This window comes from Lutzomyia longipalpis, chromosome 1 (assembly GCF_024334085.1).
Source record: "Lutzomyia longipalpis isolate SR_M1_2022 chromosome 1, ASM2433408v1".
NCBI classification, from domain to species: Eukaryota; Metazoa; Arthropoda; class Insecta; order Diptera; family Psychodidae; genus Lutzomyia; species Lutzomyia longipalpis.
In genome coordinates this window covers 11,514,717-11,537,431 of record NC_074707.1, presented here as the reverse complement: position 1 = coordinate 11,537,431, position 22,715 = coordinate 11,514,717, and the positions used below count along the sequence as shown (strand labels likewise).

Here is a 22,715-nt window from a genome sequence, read left to right as displayed (position 1 = left end):
CAGTGTGGACAAACAACGCTCATTGAAGCGTATTTGACTTTAAAAAAAAAATGTTTTAAAATCTCTTAAAAGAAAATGTTTTTTCTAAGACTTCTTTCGGCGAATTTGGGAAGTACATAAAAAAATTCTATCCGTGAGAATGAATTTCTATCCGTGAGAATGAATTTCTATCCGTGAGAATCAATTTCTATCCGTGAGAATCAATTTCTATCCGTGACAAAAAAATTCTATCCGTGACAAAAAATCCTATCCGTGACAAATATATTCTATCCGTGACAAAAAATCCTATCCGTGACAAAAAAATTCTATCCGTGACAAAAAATCCTATCCGTGACAAAAATTTTCTATCCGTGAGAATCAATTTCTATCCGTGACAAAAATTTTCTATCCGTGAGAATCAATTTCTATCCGTGACAAAAAAATTCTATCCGTGACAAAAAATTCTATCCGTGACAAAAAATCCTATCCGTGACAAAAAAATTCTATCCGTGACAAAAAAATTCTATCCGTGACAAAAAATCCTATCCGTGACAAAAATTTTCTATCCGTGAGAATCAATTTCTATCCGTGACAAAAATTTTATATCCGTGAGAATAATTTTGTATCCGTGACAAAAAATTCTATCCGTGGCAAAAAATTCTATCCGTGACAAAAAATCCTATCCGTGAGAAAAATATTCTATCCGTGACAAAAAATCCTATCCGTGACAAAAAAATTCTATCCGTGAGAGTCAATTTCTATCCGTGACAAAAATTTTCTATCCGTGAGAATAATTTTGTATCCGTGACAAAAAATTCTATCCGTGACAAAAAATCTATCCGTGAGAATGAATTTCTATCCGTGAGAATAATTTTCTATCCGTGACAAAAATTTTCTATCCCTGAGAATCAATTTCTATCCGTGACAAAAATTGAGAATAATTTTGTATCCGTGACAAAAAAATTCTATCCGTGGCAAAAAATTCTATCCGTGAGAATGAATTTCTATCCGTGACAAAAAATCCTATCCGTGACAAAAAAATTCTATCCGTGACAAAAAATCCTATCCGTGACAAAAATTTTCTATCCGTGAGAATCAATTTCTATCCGTGACAAAAATTTTATATCCGTGAGAATAATTTTGTATCCGTGACAAAAAATTCTATCCGTGGCAAAAAATCCTATCCGTGAGAATAATTTTCTATCCGTGACAAAAATTTTCTATCCGTGACAAAAAAATTCTATCCGTGAGAGTCAATTTCTATCCGTGACAAAAAATCCTATCCGTGACAAAAATTTTCTATCCGTGAGAATAATTTTGTATCCGTGACAAAAAATTCTATCCGTGACAAAAAATCTATCCGTGAGAATGAATTTCTATCCGTGAAAATAATTTTCTATCCGTGAGAATCAATTTCTATCCGTGACAAAAATTGAGAATAACTTTGTATCCGTGACAAAAAAATTCTATCCGTGGCAAAAAATTCTATCCGTGAGAATGAATTTCTATCCGTCAGAATAATTTTCTATCCGTGACAAAAAAAATCTATCCGTGGCAAAAAAATTCTATCCGTGACAAAAAATCCTATCCGTGACAAAAATATTCTATCCGTGACAAAAAATCCTATCCGTGACAAAAATTTTCTATCCGTGAGAATAATTTTCTATCCGTGACAAAAATTTTCTATCCGTGACAAAAAATCTATCCGTGAGAATGGATTTCTATCCGTGAGAATAATTTTCTATCCGTGACAAAAAATCTATCCGTGAGAATGGATTTCTATCCGTGAGAATAATTTTCTATCCGTGACAAAAAAATCCTATCCGTGACAAAAATTTTCTATCCGTGACAAAAAATCTATCCGTGAGAATGAATTTCTATCCGTGAGAATAATTTTCTATCCCTGAGAATGAATTTCTATCCGTGAGAATAATTTTCTATCCCTGAGAATTAATTTCTATCCGTGAGAAAAAAATCCTATCCGTGACAAAAAAATCTATCCGTGAGAATCAATTTCTATCCGTGAGAATCAATTTCTATCCGTGAGAAAAAAAATCCTATCCGTGAGAATCAATTTCTATTCTCAAATAATTTTTGTGACAAAAAACAGAATTGTGCGAATTTTCGCTTGGAAAATGCATCAAGAGCATACGGGAAACCCTCCGGGGGCACTGCAATGCATTTATCCCGTATTTCCTTGATTTTTATTTTGCAAAAAAAAGTAGAATCAGAATCCCATCAATGAAAGAGAATTAGAAGGTGATTCTGAAATCTGGATTGAATAGCCCCCCTCAGTGTAGCCTAAAAGTTCGGTTGAAAAAGTTAATTTTTAGGAGTCGGCCGCTGTTGCAAGTTCTGTGAGTAAAATCTGCAAAATAACTTGTGAAAATCCATCCATCCTTGCAAAATAAAAGTGAATTTTGCATCTGTATTTGCTGTATTTTGGTGTTTTGCTGTTATTTTGTGTGAAAATCCAGCAATTATGGAGATTTTGTGCCCTTTTCCTTGACCTGAAGAAAATTTTCCATCAATCGGGGTCGGCCATTTTCCGTGTGCAATAAGTACATGGAAAAGGCATGAAAATGCATCAAGTACACCCCCGTCTAGGTGAAAATGGGGCGCAAAGTGCCCAAGGGGGCCGGTTCAATGGGTTACCGGGGGAGAGACTTGATTTTTCCGCTGGGAAAGCCAAGTGTTACGTATTCGGCATTACGTAACGCGACCGCTCGAGTCGGCTGACCCCGAAAATATTGATAATTCCTCCGGGTGGCACAGAAAGGGATGCAAAATTGGGATGGAGGAGAGCGCTGTGCTCCTGACCAGTTGGAGAATATAATTTATTGCCTTTGCAGATCCTCCAAGTACCAGAACGTACTCTAGCGAAGTCCAAAATGTTCGTGTCAACTGCTTCACGTCTCGCCCCCATCGCCCGGAATGCTGTAAGTTGAAAACTTTTTCTTTCCCCTTTTTTGGGGATTTTTCCTGCGGGGAGTTTTTTTGTGGGAAGAAAATTTCATTACATAAGTTTATTTGACACGGTACACACTGTTACATAATTATGCGAACACTTGATATTTCGGGGACTCCTTTAAAAATCTCCTTCTGCTCTCAAAGGATCCTAAAAAAATGAGAATTTTCTAATGATTTTTCGTTATTTATTTTTTTAATTTTTACAGGTTCTCAATGGCACGAAGATGTACCTGAGACCATTGAGCAGCGCTGTCATCAGCCAGAGTCAGTCATTGGCTGCCCAAAACACAAAGCCAGTGGCCCTCTTACCTCAAGTCAGGTCATTCCAGACCTCACCTGCAACCCGTGATATTGATTCTGCCGCCAAGTTCATCGGCGCTGGTGCTGCCACAGTCGGAGTCGCTGGATCCGGTGAGTGGGAGACAGAGAGTTAATTTGGGCAAAAGGACGAAAAATGCAATTTATCCCATCAAATTGTTTGCCAAGATAGTTTTTTTTTTGCTTATGGGCTAGAGACAATCTTGTACTTGGGGCTAACAAACGGGCACGAGGGATCCTTCGGGATCTCATAAAGTTGCCCCCAATGTGCCTCGGGAAGGTCTGAGATAAGGTGGGCCCTCGATTTGTGGGAGGGTTTATGTTCTAGCAGGACACTCAACTAATGAGAGATGGGGGGACCAGAAATTCCTGTGTGGCATCCTTTTGTTGCACATTGAAATCTCCCATTACCGGCTTTTTGAGTCTAATGTACAAGTTTACCCTTCAAATTTTCATCAAAAATATCGAGAATTTGGGGTGAAAACTCAATTCAGACTAATCTGTATCTAGCCCTTTCCTGCAAAAGATTTTCTTTGCAACTTTTTCTCTTTATTATTAAAATGAATTTGATTGTGGAAAACAAAACAACCAATTGAATGGCAAAGTGCCAAAAATGCTAAATTTAATTTACAAATTGTCTTTGTGGGAAATAAATTGCATTTTTCGTCACAACTTTGCTCCCAAAAAAAAAAAACAGAGAAAATAATATTAATTTCTTTGCAATTTTTCTGTCTCCGCCACTCAGGTGCCGGTATCGGAACAGTATTCGGTTCTCTCATCATTGGCTACGCCAGGAACCCATCACTCAAACAGCAACTCTTCTCATACGCTATCCTTGGATTCGCCTTGTCCGAGGCTATGGGACTTTTCTGTCTTATGATGGCTTTCCTGTTGCTCTTCGCTTTCTAAGTGATGCAATTTGTTGTGTTCCACAGTACACACGAAAACAACACCGAGAGAATTAAAAGAAAGTGTGAGAATTAAAACATCTTAAAAATTGGAGAGAGGAGGAGACGTTAAAAGTAAAAAAAAAGCCATCAAAAAAACATCCAGTTTTGTCTCAAAAAAAGCAAACATTCAATGAACATCCTGAATTTTATGAGGGCAAGGGCTTGGGAAAGATCCGAAATATGGAAAAGAAAAAGTTTTGTTAGTCCCTAATGCTGTGTATAACATGTAATTTTACAAAATATATGTTATATATGGCACTTAATATAAATATATATATTTTTTCTAATTTAAAAAGCAAAATAATCGCAAAAAAAACTAAAATTGGCAAGTCCAAGATTTGTTACAAAACTATTATATTGTTGACACGAATGATTTTTTTTCTCCCCGCCGCATCTTTCCCTCGGGCCACGTGAGTGTAGGAATTTCTCAATAAAGAAAAGATTGTAGAATGAAAAAAAAATCTGAATTTAAAAGAAAAAGGTTCAATATAAATTATAAAAATAATAAATACACACACATATTATAAATACCGTAGATAATGCTATTAATTATAACGATGAAAGTCATAAAAAAAACTAATTTGATTGAATTTTTGTGTGAGAGATTATAATTTTTAGCATAATTTATGTTTTATCTCTTTTTTTCGGGGAGAATTTTGCCTCAAATTGCAATTTGTTGCCACATTGAGAGACAATTAGAGCGGATTTAAACAACTTTTAGTGACTTCAACTAATTGCAATTTGATCAAAGAAACAATAATTCTTATTAGAACCTTGGAGGATATTGAACATTTTTTTTTCTTTATTTGACTTAAAAAAACAAACATGAATAATTTTGAGCGACAATTATTGAGGAGGCGAATGTGTGGTGGTGTGTTTATGTTAATTTTGGGAGGAATTGCATAAACATGCTGCTGCTGTACAGCAATTTAGAACGAAATAAAAAGTGAAATTCCAAAAAGGACATTTTTTTCATGGGTTTTCCTTAATTTGGGATGTTTTCTTCTAGCTGCTGATCATTATTCTTTGGAAGTACTGTTAGAACAGCCTGGAGAGATAATTTTAGGAGGTTTTCCTAATTTTTCTGGATGCTACTTTCGGGATTTCAAGGAACAAATTGTACATTTTCCAGCTAATTTCAGGACAACATTCCAGTTAATAAACAAAAATCATGCTAAATAATTATTTGAGGATCTAAAGAACGTTTTAAGTAACATTTTATATTAAAAAATTAATTAGTTTAAATAAAAAAAATATTTTTGTAAAAATTTTAGGTATTTTTGAATTTCGCGCTCTTAATGTAGTTTCAAAATCTACCACTGCTGTTTTTTGGCGCTGTTGGTTAAGGAGAAAATAAGACGGACACATTTCATCGCTATCCGTCTCCCTCACACGTCCAGTTTTTCGCAATTTTCTCGCGTTTTCCGCCGAATTTTCCGGGGAAATTGAGTTTTTTGTGACCAGGAAGAAACTTTTGAATTTTTGGCACCAAAAAATCAAAAAGTCACGAAAATCCATTTCCGGGAAAAAAAAGTGCGTGTAAAATCCCCAACCGTCAAAATTTTCAAATTTGTAACCCAACCGTCAAAATTTCCGCGGACTCCAAATTCCGCCCATAGGAGTTCCCCGGGGACTGCGGAGCATCTGGAAGTACTCCAGGGGCCTTAAAAATGCGTTTTCTGGCCAAAAAATTGGCTGAAAAACAAAAAAAAATCACTTTTTGGAAAAAACAAAAAAAAAAGTTCGTTAAAGTTCAAATTTTGCCAGACGTTATATGAAGTTATCTGCAAGTGCTGTCTCTTTTCTCTCTTCCACTTGCATGCATTTTGTCGCCATCTTTCTTTTCTTCGTGGACTTTGTGAGAACGTGCGTCTCGCAAAATTTATTTTCCGCAAAAAGGTTGGTATTTCGCGTGAAAAATGCCTCAATTTGTGTGCAAAAGTGTCTGAGAAGCCTCCCTTAATCGACATTCAATAGAGTTTGTTGGGTGTTTTCAGAGTAATGTCTGAAAATTGCAAAAATGATTATTCTAACCTAAAACACGTGGGGCGCCCGGAAGATGAATGTCCGGGAGTTTGCGTTATAGACCGATGATGTGACTTCTGATCAATCCCAAATTGATTTCGTTGCTAGGTCTATTTCCTCTGAGAGATGGGAGCGTACAGATATGTACAGGAACTCTACCGGAAGAAGCAGAGCGACGTAATGCGCTACCTGCTCCGTATCCGCGTGTGGCAGTATCGCCAGCTGACGAAGCTCCATCGTGCCCCCAGGCCTTCCCGTCCTGACAAGGCACGTCGTTTGGGGTACCGTGCTAAGCAGGGCTACGTCATCTACCGCATCCGTGTTCGTCGTGGTGGCAGGAAGCGCCCCGTGCCCAAGGGATGCACCTACGGCAAACCCAAGAGCCATGGTGTGAACGAAATGAAGCCCTACCGCAATCTCCAATCCATTGCTGAGGTGAGTTTTTTGAATAATTTCAATTTAAATAATAAAAAACGAGGAATTTTCTGATGATAACACAATTTTCACCTGAATTTTACATTGAAAGATATCAATTGTCCTTCCTTAGATGTCTGAAAAAAACATCTTTCCTTTAATCCTTTTGAGATTTTTAAAAACAAAACAAATAACAAGTTCTTTTTTTGTTTCAGGAGCGTGTTGGTCGCAGAATGGGAAGCCTCCGTGTGCTCAACTCTTACTGGGTTGCCCAGGATTCCTCCTACAAGTACTACGAGGTCATCCTGATTGATCCATCCCACAATGTGAGTACTCTTCTTTACAATTCTTTTATTTATCTCGTGATGAGACTTTCATGCACCACGCAGAAGATATTCCTTGGTGATTATGAATCCTCTGAAGATAAAAAAAACACATTTTTCATTCTTCTTAGATGTTAGAACATTTAAATAAAAAACAATTCTTTCAGGCAATCCGTCGCGATCCCAAAATCAACTGGATCGTCAAAGCCGTGCACAAGCACCGCGAATTGCGAGGACTCACCTCGTCTGGACGCAGCTCACGTGGTCTTGGAAAGGGCTACAGGTACTCCCAGACCATTGGGGGCTCCCGCAGGGCCGCCTGGCGCCGCAGGAACCGTCTCCACCTCCACAAGAAGCGATAAAAACGCGCTTTTTCGTGTCCTCTCTGTGGGTGTATTTGGTGAACAGTTTTTACTGATGAAAATACACATTATAAGAACCTATTTTTGATGTTTTAATTCAGTTTTTTTTATTAAAAAAGAATAAAAATTGATTTTTTTCTAAATTTTGGCGAATTTCGTCGACGAAATCAGCTTGCGCCGCAAGTTTTCGATGCACATACGGCACAGGCTGACTAAACCGACGATGTGCGAGGGAGAGGGTAATAGGGTGGGAGCGGGATGCACTCTGCCCCTGAATTTAGACTTCCGTTTTTTGGCTTTTTACACTCTGGACCCTTCTGGGAATTAAATAAAATTGATTTCTTTGTTTTTTTGATGCCAAACGACGCGGAGCGCCCCCCTACATCCCCAAAACCACACCCGGACGGGAAAAACGCGCGGAAAATGCGAGAAAATCGCGAAAAACCATTTTGTCACAAAGCACGTCGCGGACACTCGTAAGGACAAACATTGAGACGTTCCATATTACTCCACTTTGCAACAATTGCTGATTGAGCGAACGATTTCGAGGCACATGACGTGTGACGTCACAACTTGTGATCAAAAATAATTTTCGAGTGGAAAAAGAATTTTTCTCGTGGAAAATTAGGAGGTTCCCAGAGCGCAATGGCAGCATCCTTCGTTCCAGTAATCATCTTCACAGCCCTATGGGGTGTTGTGGGTATCGTTCTGCCATTCCTCGCCCCCAAGGGGCCCAATAGAGGGTGAGTAAATAATTGCGAGAGTCTCAATGTCAGATAATGGGAGGAATTTTCCGTAAAACCCTCATTTTCCTTCCCTCCCTGATCTTGCAGGATTGTCCAGTGCGTGCTGATTCTCACCGCATCCACTTGCTGGTTGTTGTAAGTATCCTCCGGAAGAACCCACAGAGGGGATAAAGTGCTAAATGATAGTTTTTCCTTTAGCTGGCTCTGCTGCTATATGGCACAGATGAACCCCCTGATTGGCCCGAAGCTCCACCAGAACACAATCCTCATCATGGCACGTGAATGGGGACATCCACTTCCGGACATTGATTCCTGGGTGCCAGAGGAACATGCTGTAACTCACTAAATTCCTTTTCCCACAATTCAGTATAAATAATTTATGTGTTATAAAATTCAAAATGTAATTCCCAAAAATGGATGAAATAATTGTAAAAAATATATAATTTACTGTGTCTGTAGAAAGAATGTGATTAAATAAAAGATTGCTTGTGTATGTTCCTGATTCATTTATTCATGACAGTATCTTGCTTGTACATCATCGTTTGTGGTGTGTCCGGAAAGACGCGGAGGGAGAGGAGAAGTCGTCGTGATGAGGGCAACCCCCAGAGATTTCCCATGTCGTGCATTCCCCATGATATCACAAGATAGATTGTTGATGAATAAATTTTATTCAAAGAGCCCGAAGCCCATATCGTCGTCCTCACTCTCGGACTCTTCCTTCTTCTCCTCCTTCTTGGCCTCAGCAGCTGGGGCATCAGCCTTGGCTGCGGGAGCAACAACAGCAGCAGCAGCAGCGAATTTGCTTGGGTCCTTGATGAATTCCTTGATGGTGGTGGCTTCGGCGAATTCCACTTCGGTGGTGGCGGCAATGGCGAGAAGATTCTTGAACCCATTGGCAATGCTGTGGGGTGCCGATGCGAGTGTTGGGTAGCCAATCGACAAGCACACAGCAGCCAAATTGGCCACACCTTGTTGGAACTTGGCGCGAATGTCCTCCGGTTTGATGTCCAAGATCTCCGGGGAGAAGATACTTCCGGAATCGTACACCTGCTCAATGAGCAAACCGTACTGGAACGGCGAGATGTTCAACATGTTGAGCAGAGCAGCTTCGGAGGCACCCACTTTGTCTCCGGGCTTCAAGATAGGCACATCATTGATGATTTCAATGGTACCCTTGGAGATTTTCGTGGGAATGGACAGCGCTTGGAAGAAGGAAGTCTTCTCGGGACCCAACCCGGTGTTCTGGGCGGGAATGATGACCTCTAGCGGGGCAATAGCACCAGCACGGGCAGGAGCACGCACCTTGCTCTCGGTCAGCTTGTCACGCACCTCATTGAGGTCACCCTTGGTGAAGACAAAGCCCACATTGCCACGAATGTGGGGCAGAAGCTTCTCCAGGTTGGCATTGTTCTCCAAATGCCCGCGGATTGCCTTCCGCATCATGGTGTTCTTCCCCATGAGTACCACAGCCAGGCCTCTGAGGGACGTACGGATCGTCTGCATTTGACGTGATCCCACGTTGTCGGCACCGACGATGAAGCATTTTGGATACTCGTCAAAAAGTTGCTGGAAGAAAATAATTTAGGTTATAGCGCCCCATTTTCTACTTCCAAACAGTTTTTTTTCTATGAATTTGGGATCAGAAGATGTGACAAATAACCACAGGCGTGGACCAGGCATTAATGGGTTCTGCTATTTCTAGCTTTAATGCCGGACGGCCCCCATTCGGACGCGTCACAAGATCATCATAAATTCCGGGAACCACGTTAATTTCCATGAGAAAAAAGCCAAAGAAAAACTTACCACAACTTTAACAAAGTAGTTGGCTTTCCAGGCGGCTTTGTTCTCCCTACCCATCTCTGCTAGTTAGGGACTTCCGGTGGAAATTTAAGAACTGAAAATAAGCAACGCAGCACCATTTTAGGTTACAAGGAAAGTTTTTTGCGGAAAACTCGTGAAAATCGCCAATTTTCCACAAATATAGCAAATCCATCGCAATCACTGATTATTCCTTTGTCAGTTTGTGCAAAAATAATTGCTATAAATGCAGGGATGATGGGGGAAATTATTGATTCAGAAAAACAACTCACCAAAACCAAAAACACGCTAATTCAAAAGAGGAATGTCAAACCTCGACTTTCTTCTCCTTCACTTAGCTGTCACGGGGAACAACGGGAAATGTCAAAAAGTCATCGATATGTCAACTTTGCTGTTTTGATATTTTTTGATTCAACAATTTCTTTTATAAAATGGTAAATACACGCATTTTTGCACATAATTCCACTAATTCAGACAATACTCACTTGGGTGCTTGATATTCAATTGGCCTGGGTACCCACAATTGGGGGGTTTCACCAAAATTCCAAGCCCCAACTTTCCCCTGAAAGAGATTTTAATTTGAAGAGGATGAAAAAAAGGTCTGTGAGGATTTTGTTTTCTAACTTCCTGCCCTTTCTTTTGTTGGTGCAATTTTGCAGAATAAATTAAAATCCGCCCAAAGAGACAAAGTAAAGAAATTCATTTCACTCACACAAACGGGAGAGTCAACGGCAATCTACTGCCTCACCAACAATGAGTGGAAACTCGACTTGGCCAGTGACAACTACTTCCAGAACCCAGATCTGTACTACCGGGAATTGGATCGGAGCAAGATAGAGCAGCTGTATCACAGGTACCGCGATCCCGGGGACACGAGTAAAATCAACTCGGACGGCGTCATGAGATTCCTGGATGATCTACGCTTGTCGCCCGACTCCAAATTAGTGCTAATCATTGCGTGGAAGTTCCGTGCTGAGGCGCAATGCGAATTCAGCAGGGAGGAATTCTGCAATGGCTTCTACGATCTAGGTGTAGATAGTATAGAAAAGTTGAAGGCCAAATTGGCGGTGCTCGAGAATGATCTCAAGGATCCCATCAAGTTCAAGGACTTTTACCAATTCACATTCAACTACGCCAAGGATCAGGCGCAAAAGGGGCTGGATCTGGAGATGGCTATTGCATACTGGAACATTGTGCTGCAGGGAAAATTCAAATTTCTCGATCTCTGGTGCACATTCTTGACGGTAAGTTTGTCTTGTCTGTTTCTTTCATTTCCTGAATATTGTCGTAGTTTCTTGCGCAATTCTGTCTCTCACGCGTGAACCGAGAGTTTCTTTTTTTCATTTTCTCTCGACTGACTGGGCAGTATATTTGGTTCACATTAATATATAATTATTTTGGGCTTTAGTGGGTCATTTGAAGAAATTATAATTGGATTTTTATAGTGAAAGGAATTTTAAAAAATCTTTAAAATGAAATGTTTAGAAAATCTTCAAAAATTGGATCAAATTGCAGAATTTACAGCTTTTGTTGGCGGTAGATTAGCATTGTGGTGATTAAATTAATCAGAATTTACGGAGATTAAGCTGCTCTATTCTTCTCATTTCTCAATAATCTTCTGCATGAATTTTGATAAAAAAAAATCGTTTGGGTTAACCTAAGTATACTCTTGGAAAATTTTCTTTGTTGGCTCCGAGGGCCTAAAACTGACAAAAAATGTTTCTTTTCATTTAATTTTAATGGTTTCGCTAAAGAAAGAACTTTCAAGCTTCTTGTGTGAAATTTTCAAGAATTTTTGGCTGAAAATTGATGTTTTTTAGAGAATCTTCACGATAATTTCAGAAAAATATCCGAACGTATCTGAGTTAAGCCGGATTAAGCAACAATCCTGCGAAAAAATTAAGAAATTGTTTGCTAAAAAGGATAAACATTACTTTTGGTTTATAGAGCGAAATAATCTCAAAACTCATTAAAATTGCTTGATTTTTAATCTAAACGTTTTCTAGAAGAGTTAAATCATCAAATTCAACTAAAACTTGTGAGAATTTACTCAATAAGAATGAAGTAAAAAGAAAAATTCAGAAGAGAATCTTCAAGATTTATTTAACCAGGATATGCTTGAATAAGACTTTTCAAAATTTTTTATTTAATTTATGATTTTTCTAAGAATTTGTTTGATATTTTCGCAAAGTCTGACTATAAAATTGTTTAGAAAAGTCAATTCAAAAGAAAAATTCTTGAGATTGAGCTCAAAAAGTTCTTAAATTCTTTATTTAACAGAATCTAATTGATTTTTGTTAAAACGAAAATTTTTTGTGCGCTCAAAGTAAACAAACTTGAGCTACAAATTATTTTTAGAAAAGTAAATTATCTTAATATATAAAGCTGAAAAGTTTGTTTGTCTGTCTGTCTGTGGCACATGAACTCCTCCTAAACGGCTGGGCCGATCTTGATGAAATTTGGTATGGGGGTAGAGGGGGTCAATACGAGTTGCAAGCGCTATATGGGATTCCGCCCCGACCCCCCTTTAAAGCGCCCCCACAGGAAAATTGATTTTTTCCCATTTTCTACCTGCTGAAGGGTCAGATAACGAAATTTTTTTAATTTAAAAATTTTTCGGGTTACCGTATTACTCATCCCCCCTACTAATATACGCCCCCCTTTCATAACTTAAAAAATGGAGTTTGCTCACATGTGATTGGGGGCTCGGGTTGACTAGTTAATCAATATTCTTGAAATTCCATTGAGGATTGATTTATTTTTCCATTTACCTAAACTATTCAAATTTTATGCAAATGAGGACTTGTTATGTGCATTTTATGCTTTCTAAATATTGTAAAAATTGTTAAGTTTTTACATAATAAAATTGACAAATCTTGATCAATATCGAAAGATAATCTGTTGGAATTTTATATAGCTGAACTTTTTAAATTTTTGCGAAGCTTTACTTAAAAAAAAATTGCTGCTAGAATTTGTTAATTATCATCCAATGTTTTATCAACTTTAGAATTAACAGAAAAATATTTAAATAATGGCATTTTTTCACCTTCCCTTTCTCTTTTATTTTTTTCAGGAGCATCACAAGCGATCAATTCCACGAGACACGTGGAACCTACTGCTGGATTTCGCAATACAAATTGACGATAATATGACAAATTACGATTGCGAGGGTGCTTGGCCCGTGCTCATTGATTTGTTTGTCGAATGGTGTCAAACGAATTACTTCAACAACACAAATAATACAACAAAATCTGTAAATGATTTTCAGCAATCACACAACAACATGTATTGCGGTTGATTTGATTTGATTGCTGAAATGAGAATCACATCTAAAATGGGAAGCAGGTAAAAAAAAAAGAGATTGTTTTCGGTGGAATTATGATTAATCAGAATGGAAGTAGTAATATACATAGTTTTGTCATTTTTTTTCCCTCATTTAATTCAAAATATTTAACTTGTGTAAAAGAATTATTGAGAATGCAAAATGTTTTTTCAATATATATTTTCATCTCTCTGCGCTGATATAAAAAAACTTAGAGGGCAATTTTTTATATTAAAAAAAAGAAAGAAAATAGTATAGGATGCCCAAATTGGAAATTATTACCTAAACAAAATGAAAAATAATAAAAATAATAATTAATCCCCTGAACTTACTCAATTGTTTTATTACTCAATTTTAAATTCAAATATTGGAGATGAAAAAGAAACTAACATGTTAAAAAAAATCATTTAATTCTTGGTAAAAAAAGAAGAAATATTAATTGAATTTTCCCCGCATTCTTATGCTGTTTGTAGATTATTTGGAAAAAAAAGAAATTTAGTGTTGCAGTTCTCCTTATATATCTTTCTCTCTCTAAATTACTACCTTAAAAAAATATGAAGATGAAAAAAAAAATGAAGATTTATATGAAGATGAAAATCATAATAACATAGAACACGTTTACTTGTTTAGGATAATTTATTGTAATGTGTATCTATAGTTGTATAATAAAAAAATGCTTAATGTAGTCATACTTTTACTATTAAGGAATAATAATTGAGACAAAAAAAAGAGTTACAGTTCATCAGAATATATCATTGAATAAAAATAAAAATTCAACATTCTTGTTTTTCTTTTTTCATCATATCGCTGCTTTTATTGAATGTATGGTCCAATTTTTTCCTTTTAATTTTGTGCCTATTACAATTTCTTGGACATTTTTTTTTTCAATTATTATTTTTATGTTTTTCAAAATCATTTTCATGGCATTTCGTGCAAATGCAAAAAAGAAGATAAATTGAATTTTGAGCAAAACTCTTCTTCTCTCTTCTCACTCTCATTCTCTCTACTAGTACTTAACTTTTCCGGGGCTCAAGGAAGTAATTCGTCGTTCGATAGTTCTTCCCTCTTCTGTTTATAAAAATATATATAGTAATATTAATAATTGTTTTACTTAAAAATTAAGAAATTCCCATAAATTCAAGTCGCGGAAATTCAATGCCAAGACCGCTAAATCATCATAATTTCTCTTCTTTTTTTATGAGTCATTTAGCATTCAATTCCCGTAGCTTGAAATCAGTCAACATCATCACTTAAAAGATACCCTATTAAACTATATAATGGCGCTAATGTGAATGAAGATGAAGAAAAAAAAAACACAATTTTTGAGTCTTATTCACTAAACGAACTATTAAAACAATTTATATATCGTCAAAATTTATCTTTAAATTTGTTTGTTTAATTAATCTCTACACGCTACACATCGTCTATTTTTTTTTGTTTGTTTTGTAAATGCATATTGAAATATATATAATATAGTATTGAGAGGGGTGGATAAAATAACTTGCTAGTGTAGAAGAAGTAGAACTACGTAGAAAAGAGAGTTTAAAAAAAAATACAAAAATGACTTATTGTGGCTCAAAGCATGTACCTAGTCGGTCAGCGGCATATCGCAGCTTCTCCAGCAAATCATGTGAGCATCCACCCTCAAGCAAGGTAGCAAAGGTGTACGTACGGAAGTTCTTATCTGGCTCAATCACAGTCACAGCCTGCATCAATGGGCACAGGATGATCTTTACGTGATCTGAGAAGTTTAGCTGAAAACAATAAAGTTTTTTTTTTAATGTGATTTGATTGATTGACTTTATGATTGATTCTCTCATTTTACCTGAACCGTTCCATTGGTCAAATACATAATAACTGCACAATTTGTCCTGAACCAGGCAAACAAATGCGGAACTCTGGAGATTGCATCGAATTCCGTCACATTGGATGCACCAGTCTTGACCAAATGTTCCGACATGTAGCGCTTAAAGTAGGTGAGTAATCGAATCTTCTTATCAATCTCCTGTGGGAATTGTTCCATTGTCATGTAGGTCTCATTTCCATGACGGTCAATGAAGTGGACATTTCTGCAAATTTATTTTTTTTTAAAATCAATCAAAGAAATAAACAAACTAATAAAACTTTTTCAATAAACTCACATTCCATTGGCCAGAATAATCAATTTGGTGGCATCATTGAACAGGACACCCACACCTTCGTCACAGAGTTGATAACCAAACCCGTATTTGTCACTATAATCAACCCACTTTGACACCCAGAACAGTGGCTGGGAAGCTGGATCTGTATTCTCTAGTGTCATCACCACATTCTTTTTGCTTGGTTTCTTGTCCTAAAAAGAAAAGTTAACACAAAAAAAAATTTTTTAGTGAAAAGAACTCCTAAAGAATGTCTTTGAAATTTTCTTCATACAAGTTCAGTAAGAAGCGTCATAAGATCACGCTGAAGATTCTCAACTTCCGCCTGGTAGGCCTTCTCGTTGGGGTACGTTGGACCCATTTTATTCTGCTCCTTAACCGGGCTGGGTTTATGGGCATTTTGTTTCACCGCATTGTGCGCCACAACACCATTGACCATTGATAAGGGTTTACGATTGCCCAGACGATCAATGTACTCCAATTGATCAGCCCTCGGTGGCATCGTGAGGCATGATGTGGGCAGTGACACGGGAATGGCGCTACCGGACAGGAATTCAAAGCCAAACAACTTATTGACACTTGGTCGCTTCGAGGGATGTGGCTGAAGCATGGCCACAATCATATCAGCAGCAGTTGATCTCAAGGCTGTTGGAATCCTGCGGAGAGATTTAAATTTTCGGTCAAAAAATTGAGCTTGAAGTGAAAGACTTTGGGCTGTACCTGTAGTCACATTTGCGGATCTTTGAGTAGGTATCCTTAAGGGATTTGGTCTCAAAGGGTGGTCGACCAACTAGCAGTGTGTACATGACACAACCAACGGACCAAATGTCCGCCTCATACGAATGACCCTTCCGGTTGAGAATTTCAGGTGCAATGTAGTTTGGTGTGCCACAGATAGTCTCCTTTCTCTCTCCTAATACAAAAAATGTAAAAATTTATTAATTCCATTGAAATTCTTTTTTTTTTTTAGATTTTTAAGAGTTCATTAAGATATTGAGCATTATTCAGCGACCAAGAAACCCTTGAAATCTTTAAATTTTGTACTGAAATTTTAAGACTAAAAATACAAACCCTCATATTCAATTCTGGTGGCCAAACCAAAGTCTCCAATCTTCACTGTCATTTCCTCATTTAGAAATAAGTTTCCGAGTTTGATATCACGATGGATAACTTTGAGATCATGTAGGTATTTAAGTCCTTGCAAAATTTGGTAGATGTAGTAGCGGCACTCAAAGTCTGTTATTGTCTTCCTACGCTTATGCAGCTCCATCATAGACTATACAAAACAAACGAGAAATCCTTAGTAAAATTGCCCTAAAATATGAATGAAAATCCTGCCATTTAACCTCTAGGCCGCCAAGCGGGGTCGTTGAACGACCCCAGCCCTATATTTCGTGCTATAACTTAATAAATATAAAAGATACCATTCCCATCTTTTGGAAATAAGTTCTTTGGTTATCTGAGGAGGTTGTGTAAAAATTTCAGCTCAATCCGTCCACCACAAGAAAAGTTATTAAGGAAAATGTAGAAGAAGGGAATTCAAAAATTGGTGTAACGGCCATGCTGCGGAAAATTTCTTAGAATGAAGTTAGTCACGTCATAAATCATATGGTTGAAGGGGGTTAAAGGGTTGTGTTTACTTTCTCACTTTACCATCTCAGTGTCAGAATTATCGCGAATAAGTAACATAAACAACATAAAACATAATTAGAAGCATATAAATGTGCAAAACAATAAAGAATATTCGAGAAATATTGCCATTTATCACGGTGCGGGAAGTGAGGGGAATGTGGGGAAGTAGTGAAAAAAAAAATAGCAGTTGCGGTCAACTTCGTGGCAAATTTCTCACGAAGAAATTGTGAAAAATGAGTGAAAAAAGTTTTTCCCTAATATCTTGTTCTACGTGTTTCCGGGTGGCGAATTTGTGATGCAAGGGGCAAGAGGACTATATAAGGAGTCTAAAGGTAGTGACCCGACAGTTCCCGGTTTTATAGTTTATGAGAAAATCGCTTCCTTCTTGGGGTCGTTCAACGACCCCACCTTGGCGCTCTAAGGAAGCTCCAAGGTCTTGGCGGCCAGCAGGTTAACTTACCCGCCTCTGGCACAATTCCAGCACAATGTAGATGTTAATTTTGTCATCGAAGAAGCTGTAAAACTGAACGATATTCTTGTGGCTCAGTGATCTGTGGATGGATATTTCTTGAGTCATCTTCTCCTTTTGGCTATCCTTCACCATCAACTTCTTCGACACGACTTTGCCGGCGTATGATTTACTCGTCGTTGCATCAATGATTTCATAGCACTTTGCAAAGCCACCCTGAATGAAAAATAATTAAGAGAAAATAAATTTTCCACCCACGAATTCTCTTTTGTGGGAGATTTGAAAGAGAAATACGTTGCAAAGGCGTTAAATAATGCTTTCTCTTGCCTTCTATTTCCCGCCATTTGACACTGAATTCCTAGAATTTTAGTAGAGAAGAATTGTTTTTCAGGGTGTAAAGGGAATGGGAGAATGTCAGAAAAAAGCCCTTTGGGCATAGAAAATGGAAACCAAAGGATTTTAATACGACAACGTGGCTTTTTCTGTTCTATTTCCTTCAAGCTGATCGATTGGATGATCTTTAATGATTAAATTGATCTTCTAATCTTCTTTTAATTACTCAATTTTACTTAAATTGCTCGTTAGCTTAATTTATTTAGAGGAATTTGAAGCATTTGATCATTTTCCTTTAAAATTCTTAATTAAAGACAATTTTTTTAATGATCTTTATTAAAAAATTAAAGTATTCTTAAAGAATAAAATTAAAATTCAAAGGAAAATCTTATTTTTTTGCAAGAAAGATAATAATAATTAAATGCCAAATTCAGGTTTTGCTTTGTGCAAAAAAAAAGGAATTTTTCGCCGAAGAAACCGGAAAGCAGCGATCATTGTGAATGAGGTTTAATTTGTGCCCCAAATTCCCCGAAATTCTTGCATTTCACCCAACAAAACCCCCAAATTTTCCAAAGTCATTTCCTTGCTCTCCTTCCGGTGGTCATTGGGGTACAATTTGAGGGCCCTTTAATTGCGTTTTAAGGGCAAAAAAGCCTCAATTTCCGGAGCCGCTATGCGATCGTACGTCCCGATCGGCCATGCAAATTATGTTTTCCACAGCCTATTTCTCCCAATTAAAGGGCCCTATCGCAGTAGGAAGGGACTCCCAGCTAAATGGGCAATTGTTTGGAAGCAAATGGGGGTGAGATTGGGGCGCTATTTGCATTACCTTTCCGAAATATCGGGCCCGCTGGTACTTGGTTTTTGTGGAGGCATCATACAACTCCAGCGGGATGTCGTCCGTCGGGCAGCTTTCTATTTTCCTGGCTGTCGTCATTTTCCCAGCTGAACAAATACTCCGACAAACAATAAATGGTCACAATCACTAAGTTTTCACGTGTAAAAAACTAAGAAAATATCAAAAGTTTTTGGGAGAAAAAAGCCGTTGCTGCAAGGCGTTCGTTATGTAGGTGGCGCTGCTGGCGCTGTCGGTTGAAAAGAATGAGAGGTATGTATATATTTTATGCCATTTCGTGCACGTTTCTCTCGCTCACACGTAGCTATTATTGTCTCTTTCGCGCGGAAGGTTTTTCGCAATCTTTTCGCGTTTTTCACCAAGTTTTCACGGGAAAATTGGGTTTTTTGCGCTTAGACGGCAAACGTGGGCGTCTATTGATTGGCGTCAATGGCTTAAAACGCCCAAAATTCACGAAAATAGGAGATAATAGTCCGTTGAAAGTTTAAATAACATTGTCAAAAACATAGAAAAGTAATCATATGGCAAACATCGAAAAATTATTTTTTCAATTAATTTTTCTCTATTTCCTCGCATTTCCTCCCGTGAAGATTCCAGGAGCATCCCCAGATACTCCAGGAACCCTAAAGATATTTTTTATGCCTAAAACTTGTGGAAAAAAAACAACAAAAAGCCCATTTTTGAATATACAATTTGATTCTCCGTTGAAAGTTCAAATGCTGTACTCGCCGCAATCATCGAAACATTTTTTTCGCTCATGTTTCATACAAAAAAAAACAACATAACCTCAATCAATCACAGCTGTCAGTCAGTCAGTTTTTTTCCCGGAACTCTTGTGAAGCCATGGCTGGAAATTTTTGGCAAAGTTCCCACAATCAACAATGGATCCTGGACAAGCAGGATCTTATTCGGGAGAGACAATACGATCTGCAGATCCTTACGGATGATGAGTACCAGAAGATTTTTATCTTTTTCTCAAATCTCATCCAAATTCTCGGGGAAACGCTGAAAATCCGTCAGCAGGTCATTGCCACGGCGACTGTTTACTTCAAGAGATTCTACGCACGGAATTCCCTGAAATGCATCGATCCGCTCCTCCTGGCACCAACATGCATCTTCCTGGCATCCAAAGTGGAGGAATTTGGTGTTATTTCCAACTCCAGGCTCATCTCCACCTGCCAAACGGTAGTGAAGAATAAATTCAGCTTTGCATACCACCAGGAATTTCCCTATCGGACGAATCACATCCTCGAGTGTGAATTCTACTTGTTGGAAAATCTCGACTGCTGCCTGATTGTGTATCAACCCTATCGGCCACTTCTGCAGCTCATTCAGGACATTGGGCAGGAGGAGCAACTGCTTACGCTCACTTGGCGTATCATCAATGACTCCCTCCGAACGGATGTCAGTCTTCTCTATCCACCGTATCAGGTAAAAATGCCCTCAAACCCACACAAAAGTGTTTCCGGAAGTAAAACAATGAAAATTCCCATTTCCAGATCGCAATAGGATGCCTTCAGATTGCCTGTGTGATCCTGCAGAAAGAGTTGAAAGTGTGGTTTGCTGAGCTGAATGTGGACATGGATAAAGTGCAGGAAATTGCGCGGATCATTGTGAATCTCTTTGAGCTGTGGAAGAGCTACGATGAGAAAAAGGAAATACAGGAATTGCTGAATAAGATGCCCAAACCAAAGCCTCCACCGCAGCGATAAATAAATATACAACTTAAGTATTAATCTGATCATTTTTTTTATTTTGTACCGTCTCTAAATACAATAACATGTAATTAGAATTAAATAAATTAGAGGAATTTACTCGAACCAGCTGAGAATTTTGTGTCTAGCTGTTTGGATTTCTTGGTAGCCGCTTGCTTTCGTGTCTCGTCGAATTTATTTACAGCAAGATCCACTTCTCTGCTGAAAGGACGTCTCTCCTCCTTCTCTTTGCTCTTCTGAAAAAATTCAAAAGTTTTTCATTTAATTTTGATTAATTTTTAATAATTTTTCAATCGTTAAATTACCTTTTTCTTCTTCTTCAGCTTATCCTGATGCAGCTCCAGGAGAGATTTCTCTCTCTTATGCTCCTTGTCGTATTTCTTCTTCAGCTTCTCCATCGCTCTATCACGTTCTTTTATCAGTTTTTCCTCGTAGGATTTTCTAGAGGTGTCTTCTTTGCTCTTTGTCTTTTCCTTCTCCAATTTGCTCTGAGGTGTGTCTGTCCAAGAGGATCTACAGAAGAGAAAGAAAAAATTGTAAAACAACGAAAAAATTTAAAGATAAAATTAATTTCTCACCTATCTGAAAAGTCTGGTCCCTCTTTTTGTCTAAATTGCCTCGGTCCTAGTCCCAAGTCTGCAACCTTTCGCACCTCAGGAAGTTCAATCATCCATTCTTCTCTATTTGTAGCATCATTCGTTGATCTTTCACTTCCTTCCAATCCATTGAGCTTTATTTCGAGAGCACGTTCTTCTAGCTCTAGCTGTGCTCTGGATTGTGGTTCCTGCCCCGGAAGAAGTGGTCCAATAGCTAAATCATCTTCATCCTCTTCATCTTCTACAGTTTCTTCCACTTCTGTTATTTCTTGTGGCTGAAAGTTCGGCGGAAGACACGGCCCGATGACTTTCTTCTCTTCAACAGGACTCGATGATTGTGCCGAGGAAGACTTTAGTAAGTGTGGAGGTAAAGCAGGACCAAAAGCCATCTCATCATCATCCATTTTGAGTGTCTAGAGGGGAGAAAAGAGAAGAAAAGAAGGTTGTTTTAGTTGATAAAACATTTTTATATTATCTAACAAGTCTAATAAATACAAAATAACTTTTTTTTTCTCCTTAAATTAATGACTATTTTGAAAAGGTTTTAAGTACTTTCTTGTAGCTGTACTTTAGGGATTTGACGAGTCCTGCCGTTGGAATATTCTTTATTGATTGCAGAGCGCTAGATTTGAATACTCTCCTCCTGAGGATTTCTCTCAATTCCTCTTTGTAATTTTTAGTATTCCCTGAACGTCCAATTAATTCTCTTGGATAGATAAAAGGTATCGAATTGAGTTGATTTTCCACAATTTTCGAGGATTTATCTTGAATGTATTCTCCATTGAGACTTTCTGGGCATTGGAGGTGCTTCTGATGGTGAATAATAAGAGGTTGGTAGAGTTTGAAGAAGGATTCTATTTGTGGCTTCACAATATTGCTGACTTTATTGGGATTCTCACCGAATATCATTCTAAAATCCCCAGAATAGCTCAAGGATGCAATTGTGTGGAAAAGTTGAAAGTTTGTGAATCTCTCCGGAAGGAGCAAAAGTCCCACCGTCAGGGCAGTCTGTAAATTCTTCCTCAAGGCCTCTCTTAGGGTTTCATCAGGTTCCTGGAGAAACTGCACAGGTTTATGCAGACGTCCTGATAGGTACAAATCCTTCCACTCTGTGGCATCTTTAATCAAATCACTCTCCCGGGTAACCCCATATTTTATCATGACGCCCTCTTCCTCAATGGGAATCAGTGTATTGCAGTACACATTGGCAGGAATGGAAGTTTGATAATTCACTAGCATTGACGGACTGAGAAATCGCATTCCCGAGTAATCTTGAGGATTCCTCTGAATGTTTTCTTTGTGCCAGTCTTTCATTTTGTCATCCGGAACGCACAGAACAAAGTCAATTATATTCTCATTTAGGTTCTTCTTTTCGTACCCAATTTGGGATTTAACGCCGGATCCGTAGGCGAAGCTAAAACAAACATTCCGCGGGAATCTCTTGAGAATCCTCCGGCAAAGATCGAGTCCTGCACTCATTGAACTCATTGTTTTGACCACAAAACCCTTAACCTAAAAGTAGTTTATCCTCCAAAATATCACTGAAATACAAAGTAATTTTTGATAAATTGTATTTGTTAATTACCTTTGAACTTTGTTGATTGTTTTTAAATAATTTTTACGCTTTTTTGCACGTTTTCGAGTTATTTTTTGTAGGAGAAAAACGCAAGACCGCTCGAGTGTTCCAACCAAAACAAACTGAAGCGGTTTACTTCATCATCTGTCTTTTAACTTTATGCACAAGCAATA

General features: G+C 37.9%; 11 protein-coding genes across 18 annotated transcripts in view; 5 read left to right on the top strand and 6 right to left on the bottom strand.

The window, feature by feature from the left end:
- The window catches only part of LOC129790048 (solute carrier family 35 member B1 homolog), a 766,332-nt gene that overhangs the window by 71,835 nt on the left and 671,782 nt on the right, over nucleotides 1-22,715 (bottom strand). The gene's annotated exons all lie outside the window — the stretch shown is intronic.
- Nucleotides 1-22,715, bottom strand: part of LOC129790119 (T-cell leukemia homeobox protein 3) — a 442,143-nt gene that overhangs the window by 71,835 nt on the left and 347,593 nt on the right. The gene's annotated exons all lie outside the window — the stretch shown is intronic.
- LOC129790159 (uncharacterized) overlaps nucleotides 1-22,715 on the bottom strand; it is a 241,887-nt gene that overhangs the window by 71,835 nt on the left and 147,337 nt on the right. The window lies entirely within an intron of this gene.
- LOC129790522 (ATP synthase lipid-binding protein, mitochondrial) lies at nucleotides 2,204-5,178 on the top strand. 4 transcript variants are annotated; one of them, XM_055828042.1, is made up of 4 exons: nucleotides 2,204-2,336; nucleotides 2,832-2,918; nucleotides 3,156-3,360; nucleotides 4,013-5,178. In XM_055828042.1, the coding sequence occupies exons 2-4, from the start codon at nucleotides 2,871-2,873 to the stop codon at nucleotides 4,174-4,176; spliced, it is 417 nt and encodes a 138-aa protein (XP_055684017.1). In that variant the 5' UTR covers nucleotides 2,204-2,336; nucleotides 2,832-2,870; the 3' UTR covers nucleotides 4,177-5,178. The 4 variants fall into 4 exon arrangements, with proteins under 4 accessions (XP_055684017.1, XP_055684027.1, XP_055684036.1 ...); XM_055828052.1 differs by having other exon boundaries at nucleotides 2,296-2,392; XM_055828061.1 differs by having other exon boundaries at nucleotides 2,328-2,442.
- Nucleotides 6,014-7,422, top strand: LOC129790311 (60S ribosomal protein L15). Its single transcript, XM_055827785.1, has 4 exons — nucleotides 6,014-6,116; nucleotides 6,351-6,677; nucleotides 6,872-6,982; nucleotides 7,147-7,422. Exons 2-4 carry the CDS (start codon nucleotides 6,369-6,371, stop codon nucleotides 7,339-7,341), a joined length of 615 nt encoding a protein of 204 aa, XP_055683760.1. The 5' UTR covers nucleotides 6,014-6,116; nucleotides 6,351-6,368; the 3' UTR covers nucleotides 7,342-7,422.
- On the top strand, nucleotides 7,875-8,580 carry LOC129790549 (V-type proton ATPase subunit e 2-like). Its single transcript, XM_055828110.1, has 3 exons — nucleotides 7,875-8,084; nucleotides 8,175-8,222; nucleotides 8,286-8,580. Exons 1-3 carry the CDS (start codon nucleotides 7,987-7,989, stop codon nucleotides 8,431-8,433), a joined length of 294 nt encoding a protein of 97 aa, XP_055684085.1. The 5' UTR covers nucleotides 7,875-7,986; the 3' UTR covers nucleotides 8,434-8,580.
- LOC129790077 (60S acidic ribosomal protein P0) lies at nucleotides 8,574-10,570 on the bottom strand. The gene is made up of 4 exons (XM_055827292.1): nucleotides 10,391-10,570; nucleotides 10,178-10,243; nucleotides 9,891-9,981; nucleotides 8,574-9,653 (listed from the first exon to the last, which is right to left on the bottom strand). The coding sequence occupies exons 3-4, from the start codon at nucleotides 9,942-9,944 to the stop codon at nucleotides 8,754-8,756; spliced, it is 954 nt and encodes a 317-aa protein (XP_055683267.1). The 5' UTR covers nucleotides 9,945-9,981; nucleotides 10,178-10,243; nucleotides 10,391-10,570; the 3' UTR covers nucleotides 8,574-8,753.
- Nucleotides 10,232-14,004, top strand: LOC129790195 (DCN1-like protein). The gene is made up of 3 exons (XM_055827580.1): nucleotides 10,232-10,339; nucleotides 10,565-11,149; nucleotides 12,979-14,004. The coding sequence occupies exons 1-3, from the start codon at nucleotides 10,337-10,339 to the stop codon at nucleotides 13,201-13,203; spliced, it is 813 nt and encodes a 270-aa protein (XP_055683555.1). The 5' UTR covers nucleotides 10,232-10,336; the 3' UTR covers nucleotides 13,204-14,004.
- LOC129789322 (serine/threonine-protein kinase polo) lies at nucleotides 14,007-18,886 on the bottom strand. The gene is made up of 9 exons (XM_055826091.1): nucleotides 18,629-18,886; nucleotides 17,458-17,682; nucleotides 16,437-16,641; nucleotides 16,086-16,278; nucleotides 15,640-16,021; nucleotides 15,369-15,559; nucleotides 15,053-15,296; nucleotides 14,816-14,981; nucleotides 14,007-14,295 (listed from the first exon to the last, which is right to left on the bottom strand). The coding sequence occupies exons 1-9, from the start codon at nucleotides 18,734-18,736 to the stop codon at nucleotides 14,234-14,236; spliced, it is 1,776 nt and encodes a 591-aa protein (XP_055682066.1). The 5' UTR covers nucleotides 18,737-18,886; the 3' UTR covers nucleotides 14,007-14,233.
- Nucleotides 19,455-20,475, top strand: LOC129790212 (cyclin-C). Its single transcript, XM_055827603.1, has 2 exons — nucleotides 19,455-20,086; nucleotides 20,155-20,475. The coding sequence occupies exons 1-2, from the start codon at nucleotides 19,499-19,501 to the stop codon at nucleotides 20,365-20,367; spliced, it is 801 nt and encodes a 266-aa protein (XP_055683578.1). The 5' UTR covers nucleotides 19,455-19,498; the 3' UTR covers nucleotides 20,368-20,475.
- Nucleotides 20,391-22,674, bottom strand: LOC129789358 (phosphatidate cytidylyltransferase, mitochondrial-like). The gene is made up of 5 exons (XM_055826140.1): nucleotides 22,552-22,674; nucleotides 21,519-22,478; nucleotides 20,949-21,379; nucleotides 20,676-20,883; nucleotides 20,391-20,606 (listed from the first exon to the last, which is right to left on the bottom strand). The coding sequence occupies exons 2-5, from the start codon at nucleotides 22,452-22,454 to the stop codon at nucleotides 20,457-20,459; spliced, it is 1,725 nt and encodes a 574-aa protein (XP_055682115.1). The 5' UTR covers nucleotides 22,455-22,478; nucleotides 22,552-22,674; the 3' UTR covers nucleotides 20,391-20,456.

Coding starts and splice junctions, on each gene's coding strand:
- LOC129790522 (XM_055828042.1), top strand. CDS start 2,871: ATGTTCGTGTCAACTGCTTCACGTCTCGCCCCCATCGCCCGGAATGCT. Junction 2,919..3,155: donor CCCCCATCGCCCGGAATGCT/GTAAGTTGAAAA, acceptor TAATTTTTACAG/GTTCTCAATGGCACGAAGAT. Junction 3,361..4,012: donor AGTCGGAGTCGCTGGATCCG/GTGAGTGGGAGA, acceptor TCCGCCACTCAG/GTGCCGGTATCGGAACAGTA.
- LOC129790311 (XM_055827785.1), top strand. CDS start 6,369: ATGGGAGCGTACAGATATGTACAGGAACTCTACCGGAAGAAGCAGAGC. Junction 6,678..6,871: donor ATCTCCAATCCATTGCTGAG/GTGAGTTTTTTG, acceptor TTTTTGTTTCAG/GAGCGTGTTGGTCGCAGAAT. Junction 6,983..7,146: donor TGATTGATCCATCCCACAAT/GTGAGTACTCTT, acceptor CAATTCTTTCAG/GCAATCCGTCGCGATCCCAA.
- LOC129790549 (XM_055828110.1), top strand. CDS start 7,987: ATGGCAGCATCCTTCGTTCCAGTAATCATCTTCACAGCCCTATGGGGT. Junction 8,085..8,174: donor CCCAAGGGGCCCAATAGAGG/GTGAGTAAATAA, acceptor CTGATCTTGCAG/GATTGTCCAGTGCGTGCTGA. Junction 8,223..8,285: donor GCATCCACTTGCTGGTTGTT/GTAAGTATCCTC, acceptor TTTTTCCTTTAG/CTGGCTCTGCTGCTATATGG.
- LOC129790077 (XM_055827292.1), bottom strand. CDS start 9,944: ATGGGTAGGGAGAACAAAGCCGCCTGGAAAGCCAACTACTTTGTTAAA. Junction 9,654..9,890: donor ACTACTTTGTTAAAGTTGTG/GTAAGTTTTTCT, acceptor ATTTTCTTCCAG/CAACTTTTTGACGAGTATCC.
- LOC129790195 (XM_055827580.1), top strand. Junction 11,150..12,978: donor TCTGGTGCACATTCTTGACG/GTAAGTTTGTCT, acceptor TATTTTTTTCAG/GAGCATCACAAGCGATCAAT.
- LOC129789322 (XM_055826091.1), bottom strand. CDS start 18,736: ATGACGACAGCCAGGAAAATAGAAAGCTGCCCGACGGACGACATCCCG. Junction 16,279..16,436: donor CACCAGAATTGAATATGAGG/GTTTGTATTTTT, acceptor TTTTTGTATTAG/GAGAGAGAAAGGAGACTATC. Junction 14,982..15,052: donor TGACCAATGGAACGGTTCAG/GTAAAATGAGAG, acceptor TATTGTTTTCAG/CTAAACTTCTCAGATCACGT.
- LOC129790212 (XM_055827603.1), top strand. CDS start 19,499: ATGGCTGGAAATTTTTGGCAAAGTTCCCACAATCAACAATGGATCCTG. Junction 20,087..20,154: donor TTCTCTATCCACCGTATCAG/GTAAAAATGCCC, acceptor TCCCATTTCCAG/ATCGCAATAGGATGCCTTCA.
- LOC129789358 (XM_055826140.1), bottom strand. CDS start 22,454: ATGAGTTCAATGAGTGCAGGACTCGATCTTTGCCGGAGGATTCTCAAG. Junction 20,884..20,948: donor GGACCAGACTTTTCAGATAG/GTGAGAAATTAA, acceptor TCTCTTCTGTAG/ATCCTCTTGGACAGACACAC. Junction 20,607..20,675: donor AGCTGAAGAAGAAGAAAAAG/GTAATTTAACGA, acceptor GAATTTTTTCAG/AAGAGCAAAGAGAAGGAGGA.